Here is a 17,191-nt window from a genome sequence, read left to right as displayed (position 1 = left end):
CTTTTGATAGCATATGTATCGACTACCTACAATGTGCTAAGTATAAGGCTAACCTAGGGGCTAATATTCGTTTGTTTTCTTTCATAAAGATTTAGATAATAGTACAGAGAAAGGTTCAGAACTGTATCCTCATAAAAGTTAAGTGATTGAATTCCAAAGTTTCTGTGCCAGGAAGTTACAGTTAGTTGCCACTGAGGAATTGGAAGATAATCAGAATATATTAGGAGCTAGAAACAGGCATGCATTTCAAGAAATTTGTTGTCTCTCTTGTACTTTTTTAACTTTATGGTTTCTTTTATTTTACAAATGTTTAAAATATTAATATGATTATATTTATTAAAATGCTTGTGAAATCTTAAAGGTTTTGCTTACTTAGGTTTTAGTTACTTTACTCAGATTTCTGGACCTGATTCTTTTTAAACAGAATTTAAACTAATGCTTCAGTTTCTTTAACAGTTATACATCTCTTACAGTTTTTTATTTCTTGAATCTATTTTATTAATGAATTTTTTAGAAAAGTTTTCATCTCTTATATAAATTAATTTATTGACCTAAAAGTGTTTATAGTACTTTTAATGATTTTTAAATTTCCACTTTGTTCCTGAATCCACTTAATATTATTTGCACCTTTTTTTTTTTTTACCTTTTTTGCCAAAGCAACTAGATTTGTTCTGATACTCGCTATTGTTATATTATTGTTCATATCTTCATTTTCTGCATTTACTTTTTTTAGGTTTCCTTGGCTTTTCTTTTTTTATCTTTATTTTCTACATTTACTTTTTTTAGGTTTCTTTGGTTTTTTTTTTCAAACGTTTTTAATTGAATGCTTATCTCACTTACTAATTTTTAGTATATTTTTTAATATTTACATTTAAGGCCATAATATTTCTCCTGAGAAAATGGCCATAGCTTTAACCCAGGATTTGATAGGTAGTGGTGTTTGTTCTTTTTTTTTTTTTTTTTGTCTCTTCTAAATGTTTCCTAATTCTCATTATGATTTCTTCTTAGGCCCATGAATTATTTAACTGTGTGTTTTAAAGTTTTCACAGACGCATTTTAGGTTCTATATTTTTTTGTATATTAATTAGATTACTTTTTAACCAAATAGCTTGATATATTTCATAATGGTTCTTTGAGATTATTTAGCTTTGCTTTATCCCAAAATGTTTGTTCACATTTTGTATATATTGCCTATATTTTAAAAAGAACATGTATTCTTTAATAGCTGTGTTTAATGTTTAATAGTGTTTAGGTATGTCCATTAGACAAGCTTGTCAATCATATTCAAAACTTCTTTTTCCTTTGTAACTTTCTCTATTTAATCACTTAGAGAGTATGCTTAAGTTCCTCTGTGGTGGTATGTTTGTGATCTTTTATTCTGTCAGTATTTGCTTTGTCTATTTTGAGGCTCTTGCTGGTTTGCTTTCTGTTTCTTTGTTGTTACATTTTAGGAAGTCTCATAAATAAATAATTAGGACTAGATTTTAGTTTTTTAATAGATGAGTTTAAAATATGTTAATTACTGATATATTTAGGTTTTATTTCTATGTTTTATGTTGTTCTGCACTCACACTTTTACTCTTTCCCCTTTTTTTGTTATTATTTAGCTTATTTTTTTCCTCTAGTCTTCTATTGGATTCATTTATAAAAATGTTCTTAATTTTCCCTTTTTCCCCACTTTTACTGATTTGGAAGTAATGAATTCTGTACTTAATTTTTACTTGTTACCCTTATATTTTAATTTATATACTTAATTTTTAGCTTGCATACTCGCTTTATCAATGTCTAAAATTAATATCACAGCCTATTTTTAAGGAAATAATATGTCTTCATTCTATTGCCTTTTTCTGTTAAAGAAGAAATATCTATGTATTTGAAGGGTGGAGAGGAGACTATTTAATATAGGGACCCTCTGTTTTTCACCAGATTAGAAATGAAAAGGAGTTTGCATGAACCTTTTGGACATTGATTTTTATATTTTTATTCAAGTATATTTTCTTATCAACATCTAATCTTATGATTATAATAAACAATTACTTGTACTTAAAGTATGTTTGTATATAAATAAAGCAGAATACCTATACTAAATAATGTGCATTTTTAGTATATTGTATAGTTTCAGATTGACTTATATTACAAAAGATAAATATAGTATTAGGCATTATAAACTGTGAACCTCTAAATATGTGTTCACTGAATATATTATTGAAAGTCTTGCTAGTACCGACTTCCTTATTGAGAATAATTTTCTATTGGTTATATTTACTTAAGACCTTAGCTGTTATCACAGAACCATCAAACGAAAGAGTCCTCAGAGCTGTCTCTTTCAACTTTTTCGTTTTGCCAACAAAATCAGCCAAATTAATTAACAATCTGAATCTGGACCCTCTCTCTTGTTCTCCACTTAGTTGTTTATTCTGAACCATACTATCTTTTTGATTGCTTCTATTGTAAAAAGCTTATTTTTTTTACAATTCCAACACTGTTGTTTAATAATTAACTTCAAACTGTGCATGTTTGAACAGAGAAGATAAGTTACAATTAAATGTTATAATAATTATTTTTAAATGCCTATGGTTTTTTTTCTGTCATTAATTTCAGATGTAAACAGTGTTCTACTTTGAGACCAATAAAAACTCTAAATTCCCTGGTTGATAAAACACCATGGATTCCTTCTTCTGTGGCAGAAGGTTAGCAAATTTCTGTGTCCTGCAACTATAACTGTTTTAGTATAAGGTGACCTCACTGATTCTATTTCAGTTGTTGATATTGTAAAACCAGAGCAAGGACTGAGCTAAAGTTTAAACTTTACTTAAACAAACCATTCATGGTAATTATAATAAAATATAAAGTGAAGTTTAAAATGTTTGAAAACTTGCTTCCAGGATCTGCCAGTATCTTTAATCATTACAATTTAATGTTCGATAATTTGTTTTAGTATTAATTATTAATCATAAATACAGGTTCTGAAAAATCCCTCCAGTTCACAGTTATTAAAAGCAGTTTTAGAGATGGCTATTACAGCTCTTTACCCAACACACATCTTTAGCTGGAATAATAAACTTTTTATATCATATTCTTTAACTGTGATCATCCAGCATTGGCTTAAAACTCTGTCATTGACAGGGGACTCATTACATTGCAAGGCAACATACCCCTTATTTTTTAAGTAGTTCTTATGAAGCAAAACTATGGACCACATTCTTTCCACTAGAATTAGAATACATGCCTTCTGTAAGATTAACAGGCTTTGGACATTTGAAGGTATGTCAGACCTTCTCTGAGTCTTTATTTCTCCAACTAGTCACCCTCACTTCATTTGGTATTTTCCCACATTCCCTACTATTTTGTTTCTCCTCCTTAGTAAACATTTCATTTTACCAATGTTCTCAAAGTTTGGCATTAAAAGCTGCAAATAGGGCTGCAAATGTTGGCCAGTTCAGAATATAAAGAAAACCTTTATTTCTCTAAAATTGGACACTTTGCTTCTACTAGCCTGAAAATTTTATTGTATTGATATTTATTTGTATACTTGGTTTTGTTTTTTTTTCTTTTGCAGTCTAACTATATGATACTGCTATCTCATATTTTGTTTGTGGTCCAGTGAAATTCCAGGTTCCTTTCATTTGAGCTCCCTGCTTTCCAGCATGGTCTGCGCATCCCATTCTTAATGCAGTTCTTTGTGTGTGTGGTCCCTTGGGGTAGATTTTACATTCACCCTTCTTGGTATTAGCTCAGTTTTAACCTATGGAGACCTTTAAAATCCTACAAATCAAGTCCTCTGTATTAACAATTTTTGTCATGTCTGTATGCCCTAATTCATTTCTCTGTATACCCTGTTGTATTCTTCTTACTTGCCCCTTAATTAGTCCTTTTAAATATGGCTTCCACAAATGAAAGACAGTATTTCATTTTATAAACATATTAAATGTCTCCCATTTCCAAACACAAAGTACTATTTTAACCTATGAATTTTCATATCATTTAATATCTCTTTAATTTCTTCTTCCTCATCAAATCATGAAATCCCATCTTCTGACATTTTTGTCCATTCAACTAGATGATATCTTAAAAAATAAGTGATCCCTATATTAATAATACAAAGGGGAGAGACATGTTACAAAATCATAAATTTTTTTAGAACATTCTGGTATTTTAATTTTGTCTTTCATGAGGCTAACATGCAATGAATTATAGTACATGAATCAGTTTTTATGTTTTCTATCAAGTTACGAACTCCTTTTAAAGATACATTACATTATTTCATCAATGCTCCTGAGTCATTCCCCCTATATAGGTATAATGTAATGTTCTAAAATGAATCTGCTAAATGAGTTTAATATATTGTTATTGGAGAACAAAAGGCATATATATAAGTTGTTTATCTTAAGTTATTTTAATAAAACTAACATAATATCATAAAACAATTTTTACTTTACTTTGATTTTGTGGAATAGAAGATTCATATGGTTTGATCTTTTTTCCCTTCACTAGTACTGGGTATTGTACCCCTTCAACATGTGTTTGTAATGACATTTACTCTTGATGATGGAACAGGAGTATTGGAAGCTTATCTCATGGATTCTGTAAGTAACAGAGGTAGTGTAGATATTTCTAAGTAAAATATTTTTTTAATTTTAATGTATTTATTCATTCCTGCTTTATTACTGAGAGGATTTAAGACAACTTAAAACAATAAAATGCAAGCACATAAATTAAGGTGTCTGTACATTTATCCTGTTTTGATTTGACTCTAAATTTAATATCCACATCATGAAAAATTGAAGAATAGGCATTTGAGGAGAGACTCTTCAGAAGTTTTGCTTCAGGAGCCAAAGGCAGAGGTGTGAGCACACTTTCTGTCTAGCAGCATTTCACTAGATTTTTGAAGTCTCCACATTTCCGTATTAGAGGGAACGGAATTACTTTGGAAGGTCGGTGGTTATATTGTGTGAAGCTGGGGAGCTATCCATAAACCTCCCTCATTTCTAACAACTGTTCCAAGTTTGGGGGTTCTCAGGACCACCCTTAAATTTTGATAATCCACTAGAAAGACTCCCAGTAACTTCCTATAAGTTATAAATGCTATTATGATTTATTATACCCAAAGGATACAAATTAAAATCATCCAAGGGAAGAGGTACATAGGGCAGAGTCCAGGAAGTTCCAGACATGGACCATCCAGTTGTCCTCTTCCCATGGAGTAGCAGACAGTGTTACCAGCCTGATAATGATGTGTCACAGTACACACGTATTGTGTTTTGAGAGCCAGGGAAGCCTCACTGAGCCTTAGTGTCTAGAGTTTTTACTGGGGCTCTGTCATGTAGTTATGGTTGACAGCCCATATGGCTGATCTCAGTTTTCAGCCCCTCTGAAGATCAAGCTAATGTCACATTCCCCAACCTCCCCACCCTAAATCTCTAGTGTGACAATCAAGGACATTCCTAACAAGCATATTCTAAGGGCTTAGAGATTATTTCCAGAAGCCAAGGGCAGATGCCAGATTTCTGTTAGTGGTAAGGTCGAATTTTTTTACTGCACACATTGGGAAACAATCTGGGGTAAGGTTGAGAGAATTTTTCCTCCCGCCTAAACAATTCATTTGTCCATTTATCGAATAAATATTTAATGAGACCTGCTGTGTGCTAGGTACTGTTGTATATGATGGGGTTATAGCAGTGAACAAAGCAAACAAAATCCCTTCTTTCAAGAAAGTATAGTATAAACTGATAGAGGAAAGAAAAATAAATAAATATACAACATGTGTTATACTCTTTTAAACTTAACACTAGATTTTTTCCTATACACAAAGAGAATGATAGACCTCACTCTTTTCTAAATACCATTATTATTATTATCATTAAGTCAGAGCAGTTTAATTGGATTTTTTTATCTATATCTCAATACTGTTTTTAGATTAAAGTAGTAAATCAGATTTTAAGAGTTCAGACTAGAACTCTGTGAATTCTACAATCTTGATAGAATAAAATAGTCTAGATTATTTTAATTAGATAATATTTAAATACTTTTCATATTAATTATGACTTTTAAAAAAAGATTAACTTCCACGGCACCTGGGTGGCTCAGTCAGTTGAGTATCTGCCTTTGGCTCAAGTCATGATCTCAGGGTCCTGGGATCGAGCCTCTTGTTGGGCTCCCTGCTCAGTGGGGAATCTGCTTCACCCCCTCCCCCTCCCTTGCCCCTACCCCTGCTAGTGCTCTCTCTCCCTTTCTCAAATAAATAAAATCTTTAAAAAAAAAAAAGATTAATTTCCTTTTTTCTTCTATAATTTTTTTTAAGGACAAATTCTTCCAGATCCCGGCATCAGAAGTCCTAATCAATGATGGACTTCAGCAGAGTATGGATATGATCTTGGATATGTTTTGTCCTTCGGGAATAAAAATTGGTAGGCAATATTTTTTAACACTCTCATCCTTTTTCTTGAAACAGTATTTAACATGTATCTAATCTGTAGACTTAGAGGTATGAAAACTTTGAAGTCTGAATCTAAATAAATTATTGTCTGATCTGCCTTTTGATGAAGACAGTGGCAGGGAGAATAAGTTAAGAATCATAGTTCCTGAAATGAAAAGATTTTTAAATTTTTTGAAATATAATAAAGGGGAGGCAGTTTTGATCACAAGGACATTTGTGTACTGTTTTTATGCATACAAACATTTGAAATTTTGACAAGAAACATTTTCTATAACAGACTTCATTTAGCCAGTTTAATTCATTCATGAATTTCTGTTCATATTATTAATATCATAATATTAACTAGTTTCAGGTTTTATGCATTTTTATTTTACTAATTGTTTTTTATCAGCTGTAGTTCTCTGGATAACATTTGACTCATCAACCAGATGTTCAGGTCAAATCGTATCAATTACATCTACTGCCACTGACTTCCTTTTGTGGCCATTATTTCTGCTTACATTGAAATTTGAAGACCTCAATCATAGTAAGACAGTTTGATTCTTCTAACAATTTTTCATCAGTAAGAAATTTTGCCAGCTGCAGATTTAGCTGCTGTCAGTTTAATTTTTTTAGGTTATTTTTAATCAGACTTTATTTTCCCCTGGTCAGTCTTTGAATTTTGTAACAATTCCAAAAAGATAGCTTTTATACATCTGTAACAAGGTTTAACTTACATACTTTTATTTGATGGCAGCTTTGATTTTGGTTTTAATTCTTTTGGATAGATTTCTGGAAATAAAAGTCTCATTAAAAAGCACGGGTTTGGTAGGTTTTTGATACATGCTGCCAGATTGCTTTTCCAAAGATATTTTACCTATTTATAGTTCTACCAGCAGTGGAGGAGAGTGCCTGTCTTGCTTGACTCTTGCCAATATTGACTGTATTAAGTGTCTTTTAAACTTGAACTTGAAGAAGCATTAAGAAACTTTTCTAGAAGTTCTAAATAGATTTATTGTGGTCATGACTGAAGCTTGGAAATAGCATCTACAGCTGCCAACATTGTCTGGACTCAGTGCCTGGTACCTGATGGGAGTTTCAGCTAGACAGGTGTATAAGAGCCTGAGCTGATGTGAACCTCAGGTTCGGTTTCTTTGCAGTCAACCAAGAAAAAAAAGAAAAACAAACAAACAAAAAAACCTGGGGAGGTCAGCAGCAGGAAGAAAAGGAAGAAAAGTTGGGAATGAGATGGCTGCTACCTTTGCTGTCAGACATTTGGAAAACCCTACATTTAATTATTGTTTTCTGTTGGAAAAAAAATCAAATTAGGATTGTTACAAAACAGTAGCAAGAACCCAGTGTGTATTTGGAAGAGTAGATAATATTAAATTTGGTAAGTGTATTTACTTTTCAAGCTAAATTAAATGTTAATTTTTCTAGCTAAGCATTATGCTTAGATACATATTTCAGAGGTATTTGTTTAGTTTTAGTGGTTAAGTAACATTTTTTTCTCATTTGTAGATGCATATCCGTGGTTGGAATGCTTCATCAAGTCGTATAATGTCACAAGTGGAACGGAGCAGCAAATTTGCTATCAGATTTTTGACACCACAGTTGCAGAAGATGTAATCTAATATTGTCATTCAGCTTAGCATATGTAAAATACTATAATTTTAGAAAACATTATTTTCTGTGCGATTCTTATAAAAGATGTAGAAGGTTTAACAGTATAGTTTATCTTCCATTTTAACGACAGTGTAAATTTTTTTTTCACAAATAGCATTGTGTTATCTTAGTGCCTTCTTGTGAATAAGTTAAAAATGTTCCTTTTGCTCAAAATTTCCAGTATGGTGGCTGCTAGGGCCATAAAGGAGAAAGGGGAATAAAGAAAGACTGTCTTCATTTACCCCTTGCAGCCCTTTCGGAGAACGTGTGGTACCTTGCACTAAAAATCACTTTCCTTGTTGGTTTTTCCGTGTGTCAGCCACTAATTTGTCTGCCCACCACCATCTGTGCTTGGATTTCTTTTCCTGCCATGGTTTTTATATCAGCATTGTTAATGATTTTAGCATGGGTATGGGGCTAGAAAACGTCCTTATGTTGACTCACTCAGCTTTCACTGAGTGTGAAGTGTGTAATGGCTAGCGGTTTGGTTTTGCACAAAGGGATCTGCTTAAACAAGTAGTCTTGAGAAGTGCTCTTCTGAGTGAGCTACAGCGTACTTAACAGGAGTGGTTTACTTTAGGTGTATGTGGCAGAGTTGCTGTCTTTTGGTGCTATAGACCAATTTAGGATAAATCCATTTTCTAAGACCTGAATTGTATGCTTTTGATTGCTTGTTTCTCTACATGATATTAGAAGTTACTGCATTCCACCTTGATCTGATAAAGCAGTCAGGTTTATTACAATGTTACTGACTTACATTACCCTTTTTTAATAGTCTTACGTAATATATATTTCAGACTGAACGTGGAATGAGATATTAACTCAATACAGTAGTCCACTTTTTATCTGACAGTGTTTGCAAAATTTAAAATCATGAATATTCAGTTTTATACAAATACTTCTATATATTTGTATATATGTATAGACGTATGTATATTATTTGGTAAAGACTAAGACATACACATATGCCTAGTTCAGTATTAGTGAAGAATAAATTAATGTACATATTTCACCTGTTTTCTTTATTTGCCCTGTGTTGAGTTGAGACGTGATTGGAGGCAAAGAATCAAAGTAGGAATGCCAATATAGCAGATATTTAAGACCATCTATACAATAGGAACCGTGCAAAGCATTTAACATATATTTGAGTTTTGCAACAACCATTTTCCTGATAAAACTGAGGCTTGGTGGGCTGACTTCACTAAGTTCACATGGTTACTAAGTGCTAGTCAGTATGCGCATTCCGGTAATCTTTGTTCAGAGGCTGCACTGCCAACCACGCCAGGATTCTGGGGCAACAAGCTAGCATGGGGTTTTCTGCAAATGAGTCCTCCCTTAAGTATTTGAAGTAACACTGGAAACAGATTATGAGGAGTCAGTGTTATGTTTTCTTACATTCTCAAAAGGCTTTTAACATTTTATTAGCAAAAAAGGTTCAAATATTTGATTTCCTCTGCTCATAATAATTCCAAATTCTAGTTCCTGAGTACATTATCCCATCCCCAGACGTAACTACCCATTTCCCATCACTGAATTACCATCTTGTCGGAGATGGTAGAAAAAGAGGCTGATGCTGCTGTTTTGGGTGTAAACTCTTAGCTCAAAACATCTTCAGGGAAGAGTTTGAGGAACCCTGTGAATGAACCGATAGATTTCAGTATCGGTGGTATGCTGGGGATACAAAGGCCAGAGAGCCATTTTCTCTTCAGGAAGCACCGAGTCTAGAAGAGGAGGGGTCAGAAGGTACGGCAGGTCACAGCGCTGTCTCCAAGTTGATAAAATAAAACTCCTCACATGAATCTTTACTGGGATAGGTCATTTCTCTTTTTTCTTTTTTTTTTTAATAAACCCTCACATTGTCCTCATTTGTTTTTTAACTTTTCAGCTTTGAACAAGAAGAGTTCTATTAATACCTAGTGTTTATCCAGTGATGATGTGTGCATCTTACCTTTATCAGGACCCGGGAAAGCTAGGAGAATTCTGTTTCTGGAGCAACAAGTAGACAGGCATTCACTGTGCCCTGATTTGAACCCTGTCCCCTTTACTGTCCATGGGAATAATGGTAGCCTTCCTGTCAGATACAAAATTACATAAATTTAAGCATGTAGTTTGTGTACAGCCTTTTGCTCAAATTCCATTCTCTGCAGCGTCCATTCGATACTACTGGATTGTCTCTTTAGCCCCTGCACTGTTCTGTATGAGGAAGAGAAGGCGTAGCTTAGAAAATCTGAGGCAGTCGATTACACGATAATGAAAAGTGCACTGCTCACGCGCCCTTTCTGTCCCTACACTCCATTATACTCTTTATTTGAGGGAACTATACTGGCCAAGATGCAGTGCATAATTCCCCCTCCCCCCCCCTTTCTTTTCTTTTTTTTGTTGCACATTAGGAGTTGTTTCTGAATGAATATAGAGAGGCTGGTGTGAATGGAATAGAAGAAGCTGACTACACCTCTGTCTACCTGAGAAAGCAGTCTCCACGCAATAGGGCACTGGCTGCGCAGTTTCTGAGTCTGTAGATCCTGGGCTGTGGCTACTTGCAGGTCACAGGGATGGGCCAGAATTTTTAACCAGCTGTGCTCGTCTGTTTCCAAAGTCAAAGCATGAGTTTTGTCACAATTTGTGACACTCAATCCAGCCGATTCTCTTCTACACTTTCTGGAAGCTTTCCTTGGTATCTGGGGAAATAGCTGGATTCTTCTGATTATTTTCATTATGTTTTGAAATTTGACCATGTATTTCACCAAGTTTTGTTTTTATTCAGAATTTTTAAAAATAAAAGTAATATGTATTTGTAAGAATTGAAACAGTATAAAGTATATGAAGTTGAACTAATTCTTACTTTAACTAGTACCCCAGAGGAAACCACTTTTAACAGTTTGGTGTATAATTTTCCAGACTGTTTTCCCTAAGAATGGGTAAATATGTGTATATATACTTTTTAAAAATAACATCATGCTATAAATATATTTCTGCAACTTTTGTCACTTTATAAAGTAGACCTTGTTCTTTATAACAATACATATAGAAGGAGAAACTTGTTTGTAATTACTCAGCGTAAGTAACTTTTTAGGGAATTCTCTGATTATTTCACTTTCTATTTTTATCTTGAGTTTTGGTCTATTTAAGTGTTCTGTTTCTTACTGTAAAGAGTTTTGGAATTTTATATTATAGGAATGTATGCATTTTACCTATTTTGTTGACTTTATCGCCTTATAGTTATTCATAATAATATTTTATTATTATTGCTTTAGTCTGTGTTTTGTCTGGTGTTGTTTTCCCTTTAAATAAATCTGAAGCCCCTGGGACCTGGTTTCATTGTATCTATTGGAGGTTCTTAGGTGATGAGAATTTTGAAGACCTGTCCAACTTCTAGTACAGATTAGGACTCTACCATGACACAGTTGTCTTGAAATATTCTTTTCATGCTTCAAAGGACTCATTGTAGAAAAGGAGGAATTTATGTTAATGTAAGAAGGGAGAATGCCTCCTGTAATGCTTTTCATTACAAAAAAGGCTTTATGATGGCCATGATGAGTCACCCTAAAGTTCTAAAACATCATTAGAAGGGAAATAAAGATATATCTTCCCGTGCTTGCCCTGCAGGATCTCTGGATGGCGTCAAAGCCGCCTTCCCACTCCAGGAAAAAGACCTAGTCAGCTGGTAAAATCTGGGCCTAGTAATCTATCTTCTCTTCCCTCTGGTACTTGGAAATAGTATCAGAACTCACTAAACAGGAAGTCTGCAGTGTGCTCAGGTATATGAGATCACATCTTCATTTGGCAGCCCGGGAATGAATCAGTAGCACCGTGTATTATTTTTCTCTGCAGTATTGTGATTTAAGCTCTTAGGAAATTTGAGATCACTTAGGGTTTCGAAGTGATGGTCGTCTTACATGGAGATAAATGTCCTTCCATTCAGGACTGCATATGATGGATTGAGAACAGTGTTAGGTGTTAGGTATCAATTACCGTGATAAGGATAATGCATTAATGTATATGAGAGCTCTCCCTCAGATGTGCCAGCTGGTGAAACATGGATAGTTCAGAGACTCCTCTATTTTTAGACTGTAGCAACATCTTAATGAATGTTTGTTTTTTCCCCTTGAAATCTAGGCCATAAAGGCACTTTGGTATAGCATGTGCATGTGTGTGCATGTGTGCGTGCACATGCTTGCTTTTATTCTATGCTTTGAGTTCACTTTGCAGGGTACTATATTAGAATTTACCTGACAACCTAGTCCACAACTACCAAAGAAAGATGTTTTCAAGACGTTTTCAACTTGTGTGAAAAGTTTCTTTTATTTCATCTGTTGACAATAGTCTGAAGATTTGGAGCATGTGTTCATTGAAAACCTTCTTATCTATTAATATAGTCCATCAAATATTGTTACAGTTTCTAAACAAGTACATTTTTATATACAACCCTGAATCTCTGGTATATACCTTCTTTTTTTTTTTTCCTATACCTTCAGAATGATTTTTCCCTTCTTTGAAATATGAACTGGCAGATAAACGCCAGTTTGTTTTTACATACTACTCTATTCCTCAGCAGATTTTTGTCCTCCACTGGAGGGCAGAGTCCTTCTAGAATTTAAAATCTTGTACCAAATTAGCTACCTTTTAAATGACTTTTTATCTCAAGCTTCTGTAACAGTAAATAGGAAAGAGAATATATTTTAAAATCAAAAGTATTAACTTGTGAGTCACATGAAAACATAGCAGTGGATAGGCATAGTTGTGGTTTTATTTGGTTAGATAGGAAATCCTGTGTGTTTATTCCCATTAGATTAGGTTTAGGAGCAATAAACTTGTACTTAAATTTTGGAATCATTGACAAGTATTTCAGCACAATGATCAAAGCTTGAATGGAGCTTAAGAAAAAGAATACAGAGTACAAAATAGGTATGTATTTAAAAGTCAGCTCATACATTTACATTCATTTATTATTCATATAGTATCTGTATCCACAAAGAATTTCATATGGTTTACAATAAAAGACAGACATAGGACCCAATCTTTTGAAATAGGGCAAGAAGACAAGAGCCAAATAGGGGAGTGACTATTAAAACAATTCATTGTTTCTAACCTAAGGGATGCTATAGGCTTTGAACAAAACTTACCTATATGTGAAAATGTAACAGGTTACATTGCTCTTATTAACAAAGTTCTTATATCTTTAGTAGATACAAACCTTTTATTTATCTCGACATAAAGAGTAGCAAGGTGGGTTTTTATATTAAGCACACTAAACAGAATATTTTATGTAACTACTAGTGTTTTTTAAAAATGCAGAAATTTGATCCAAAATGCTAGGATGTAAACTCTGAAGATGGAAGAAATAGAGCAGGGGAATTTTCCATGGACTGTCTACCTTTTGGCTCTTATTTAAAGTACTTTCTTGTTTTGTTTTTATTGTTAATGGTGAATGTAAAATGTTTCCAATATCTCCACATACTCAAGAATTATTAGAAGCATTAATTACTACAGGAAAAATTTGTATTTTTCTGGTATTAAAAAATCAACTCCCTTCTGATATAAATATCACCGAGAAAATTAGCTCTTTTTACCTTTTCCTGCTCTAGTTACGGGTAATGAAATAACTGTCTTGTTTTCAGTGTTTCAAGTCAGGAAGAATATGGGTTTTAATGAATCACAGTCATTTGGATGATATGTACTCCTGTATTTTGCCTTCAGTGCTCCATGGAAGATGTTGCTTAAGTTATAAATAAAACAAGCTTCACACTGGTGCCCGGCTGGGAACTTGCTGAGAGTGTTATTTTACCTATACCAAATTTACTAAGCTCTAAATGCCAGAACATTAGATCTAGTCATCCTTGATCCCTCTCTTCATTCATGGCCCATATCCAATCCATTTGAAAAATTATCATGGTACATTCATTAAAATATGTCCAGAATTTGACTACTTCTTAACCACTGGCCATGCTACCATCTTCTTTTGCCTGAACTACAGCAATAGCTCCCCAATTGGTCTTCCTGTTCCTACAGCTTCCCCACAATAGTACATCCTCTATACAGTATCTAGGCTGATCCGTTAAAACATAAGACAGATAATGTCATTTTCCAGTGTTTTCGAATGTCACACAGAGTTGAGATTACCTGGCCTTCAGCACTCAGTGTGATCCATTTTACTTACCACTTTTTCGACATCTTATACTATCACTTTTCTTCTCTCTCTCTTGTCCAAACACTGGTCTTGTCTTTTCAACATACCGTGCAAACTCTCCCTTCACAGACTTTGTACTTTTCTGTTGTTTCTTCAGTCTGGACATTGTTGAGCTCTTCCAGGTTCCATGGTTCACTCTTTCACATCCTTTGTAGCAATGTGACCCTATCAGAAAGCCTACCCCTGACTGACTTTTCTCCCTTGCACATACCCACGTGTCATATATTTATTTGCTCATACTGTTTCCCTTCCCCAGCAGCATATGAACTCCTTGGGGAAGGAGTTGGATTTATTCCCTGCTGTTTACCCAGTGCCTACACATTCCTTTTTTACAATAGGTGCTCAGGAAATATTTCTAGAATGAATAAAATGATCATCTCCTATTTGAGAGCCCAGACTCAAAATCTGAGAATACTAGAATGTATTAGCATGTAAAGTGATTTTAGAGCAGTGGTTACCATGGACCCAGAAATTTGCATTTAAAAATAAAATGTAGGTAGTTTTTTTTTTTTCCTAAGATTTTATTTATTTGACCAGAGACAGGGAGAGAGGGAACACAAGCAGGGGGAGTGGGAGAGGAAGAAGTAGGCTTCCCGCCGAGCAGGGAGCCCGACGTGGGGCTCGATCCCAGGACCCTGGGATCATGACCTAAGCTGAAGGCAGACGCTTAACAACTGAGCCACCCAGGCACCCCTAGGTAGTTTTGATGGAGACTGAACAAAGATTTTATGGGGCTGAGGTTTATTAATTTGCATTTATAACGGTCTCCCCAGTTGATTCCTTGGCAGGTAAAAGATTTAGTACCATTCTAGAAGTTAGAGGATGGGGTCTGTATCTCCTTGCTTCAGATATATTACCTGCCTGACCCTGGAAGTGTTTGAGTTGAAGCACCTCGATGTAGCATCTGGACCAGTCAGTGGGTCTTAACCGTGGCTTCATATTCTAATCATCTCGGGAAGAAGCTTTCAAAGCATCAGATCCTGAGATGTCACCCTCAGCTCTTGCTCCAGACTGCATGGATTAAATCTCTGGCCACACTCTCACTAGCTTTTTGACCTTCAGCAAGTTGGTTATCCTCTCTGGGAAACTGAGTAGTAATAGTGCCCACCTCAGAAGACCGTGGAGGGGTCCATGGTAGATGAAATGAAATTATATATGAGAAGCACTTAACATAGGAAACCCTCATAAAGGATTTGGTATTACTACTAAGTTTTGGTGACAAAAACTAATCCTCTTTACTGCTACTCTCTTACAAAGAAGATTTGGGATTTATTTTATTCTACTTTGCTGATGCCTTAATGTCCAAGCAAACCCAGCTGCAGTGGTGACAGAGGGAAACAGCTACATACTTGGGTCATTTCAGGTCCAATCTAGTGAAGCTGCTACAGAAATGGGAATGGAATGGAGTGAATAGCATTGGACCAACTGACTAAAGAATCCTCTGCTGAGATGGTCATTTTGGATAGTTTTATTACTTCAAATCCCATTTTCTCAATATCTCATTGTGAGGAGGAGAAAGAAAAATTCAAGATAAACATCCATCATTATGTGCCAGTAAGGCCGATACTTACTTTAAAATAGGGGATAGCTTCTCACGCAGAGGAATTTGAAAATAGCACAGTGTGCAAGCACTAAAAAAGAATGGAAATATTTTTGTTCTGATTAAAAAACACAACTCTGAAGCAATGGTAGAAAAGGAAGAAAATGTCATCTGTAAATTTCATGTCATGTGGAAATTCTTTGGCAGTATAGTCAGTTTATAAAAGTCTCTTCAGTTTCTTTGAGTCACTTAAAACTAAAATACAAATAAAGCTATGGATTTCCTAGTGCTCTTAGTACTCAAAAGGGGTTATATTTAATGTTATTTTTATATTTTATATCTATATTTTTATATTTTATATTTCAGTTTATATTAATTCACTAGCCATCACTTATTTTTCACAAACTCCTCAGGGAAGTTTTTTTTTAATATTTGGTAAGATCTAATTTTGGAATAGGCTTATATGACTCCATGTACCTGTCTCTTCTTATAATAGAGATTTAAACAAAGAAGAATGATGTGATACACTACTAGTGTTGAGTCCCTATGGTTTTAGTTTAAATGCAAATCAAAATGCATTTTTTATGCCAGGATATTTGGTGAGATACTTTAATGCTTATTTGATGGTTCCACAGACCATAACTGACACCTGTTTGAAAGCACTGAATTTCCAATATTGAATGTGCAAAATTACTTTCTACTCTAGGATCACAAAAAGCATGTGACACATAATTTATCTGTCTCAGAAAATAAGATTTCGTTCTTACAAAGAGGACACATGTTCGGTACTTAAAATTTACTGAAACCTGGCTTCCATGTATAGTCCTCAGTCTTTATGGCACAACATTTGGTTATCGTAAGGCAGTGATAAGACAAATCTTTCAGACAGGACTACACCCGCAGGATCATGGCAGAGGAGGTTAAACCATGTGGTATAATCCAGTTACTTCCCTTATAAGGGAATCCAACTCTGCAAACATTCATTACCTGATTTGTACCTCTTGGTCTGATTGATATAACTAGTGCTAACTAAATTCATCTAATCCTAAACAAAAGCAAGGAATCAGCGCAGATTTCTCATGGGCAATTGTACAATTTTTAAAGCTTTTTGAAATGTTGAAAATAGTTTAAAAACCTCACTTTCTACCTGTTGCTTTTCTGAAGTCCTCCAATAGTTCAGAAATGCAGACTGTAAACCAGCCAACCAGATGATTTTTAAAATCATTCCTTTCCTCTCCCAAAACGGGACTGTCTCTTTGGCATCTGAAAGATCTTTCTTGGAGAACTTTTAAGTTGTCCACAGTCATTTCAGTGTTTTAAGAAAGAAGAAAACCAATTACTTAGCTCCTTCTTCATCTGAATGGAGGTTTTTTTTAACTATTGA

The 17,191-nt window shown here is 34.3% G+C and overlaps 1 protein-coding gene across 7 annotated transcripts in view; it reads left to right on the top strand.

The window, feature by feature from the left end:
* The window catches only part of POT1 (protection of telomeres 1), an 82,801-nt gene extending 68,958 nt beyond the window's left edge, over positions 1–13,843 (top strand). For 5 of the 7 annotated variants that reach the window (XM_088018308.1, XM_088018306.1, XM_088018303.1 and 2 more), the window contains 5 exons: positions 2,602–2,690; positions 4,495–4,586; positions 6,302–6,407; positions 7,937–8,040; positions 10,471–13,843. In XM_088018308.1, the coding sequence (XP_087874434.1) occupies positions 2,602–2,690; positions 4,495–4,586; positions 6,302–6,407; positions 7,937–8,040; positions 10,471–10,599 (520 nt within the window). In that variant the 3' untranslated portion in view covers positions 10,600–13,843. Of the gene's footprint in view, positions 1–2,601; positions 2,691–4,494; positions 4,587–6,301; positions 6,408–7,575; positions 7,809–7,936 lie in introns of all 7 variants that reach the window. The other 2 variants (XM_088018307.1, XM_028104946.2) reach the window with 2 other exon arrangements.
* Positions 13,844–17,191: the final 3,348 nt, after the last annotated feature.

Source organism: Eumetopias jubatus, unplaced genomic scaffold (assembly GCF_037043125.1).
Source record: "Eumetopias jubatus isolate StellerSeaLion01/CBP00866 unplaced genomic scaffold, mEumJub1_p1.0 scaffold_14, whole genome shotgun sequence".
NCBI lineage: Eukaryota > Metazoa > Chordata > Mammalia > Carnivora > Otariidae > Eumetopias > Eumetopias jubatus.
Note: the sequence above shows the minus strand (reverse complement) of the source record. Positions and strands in the feature narration are given on the sequence as shown.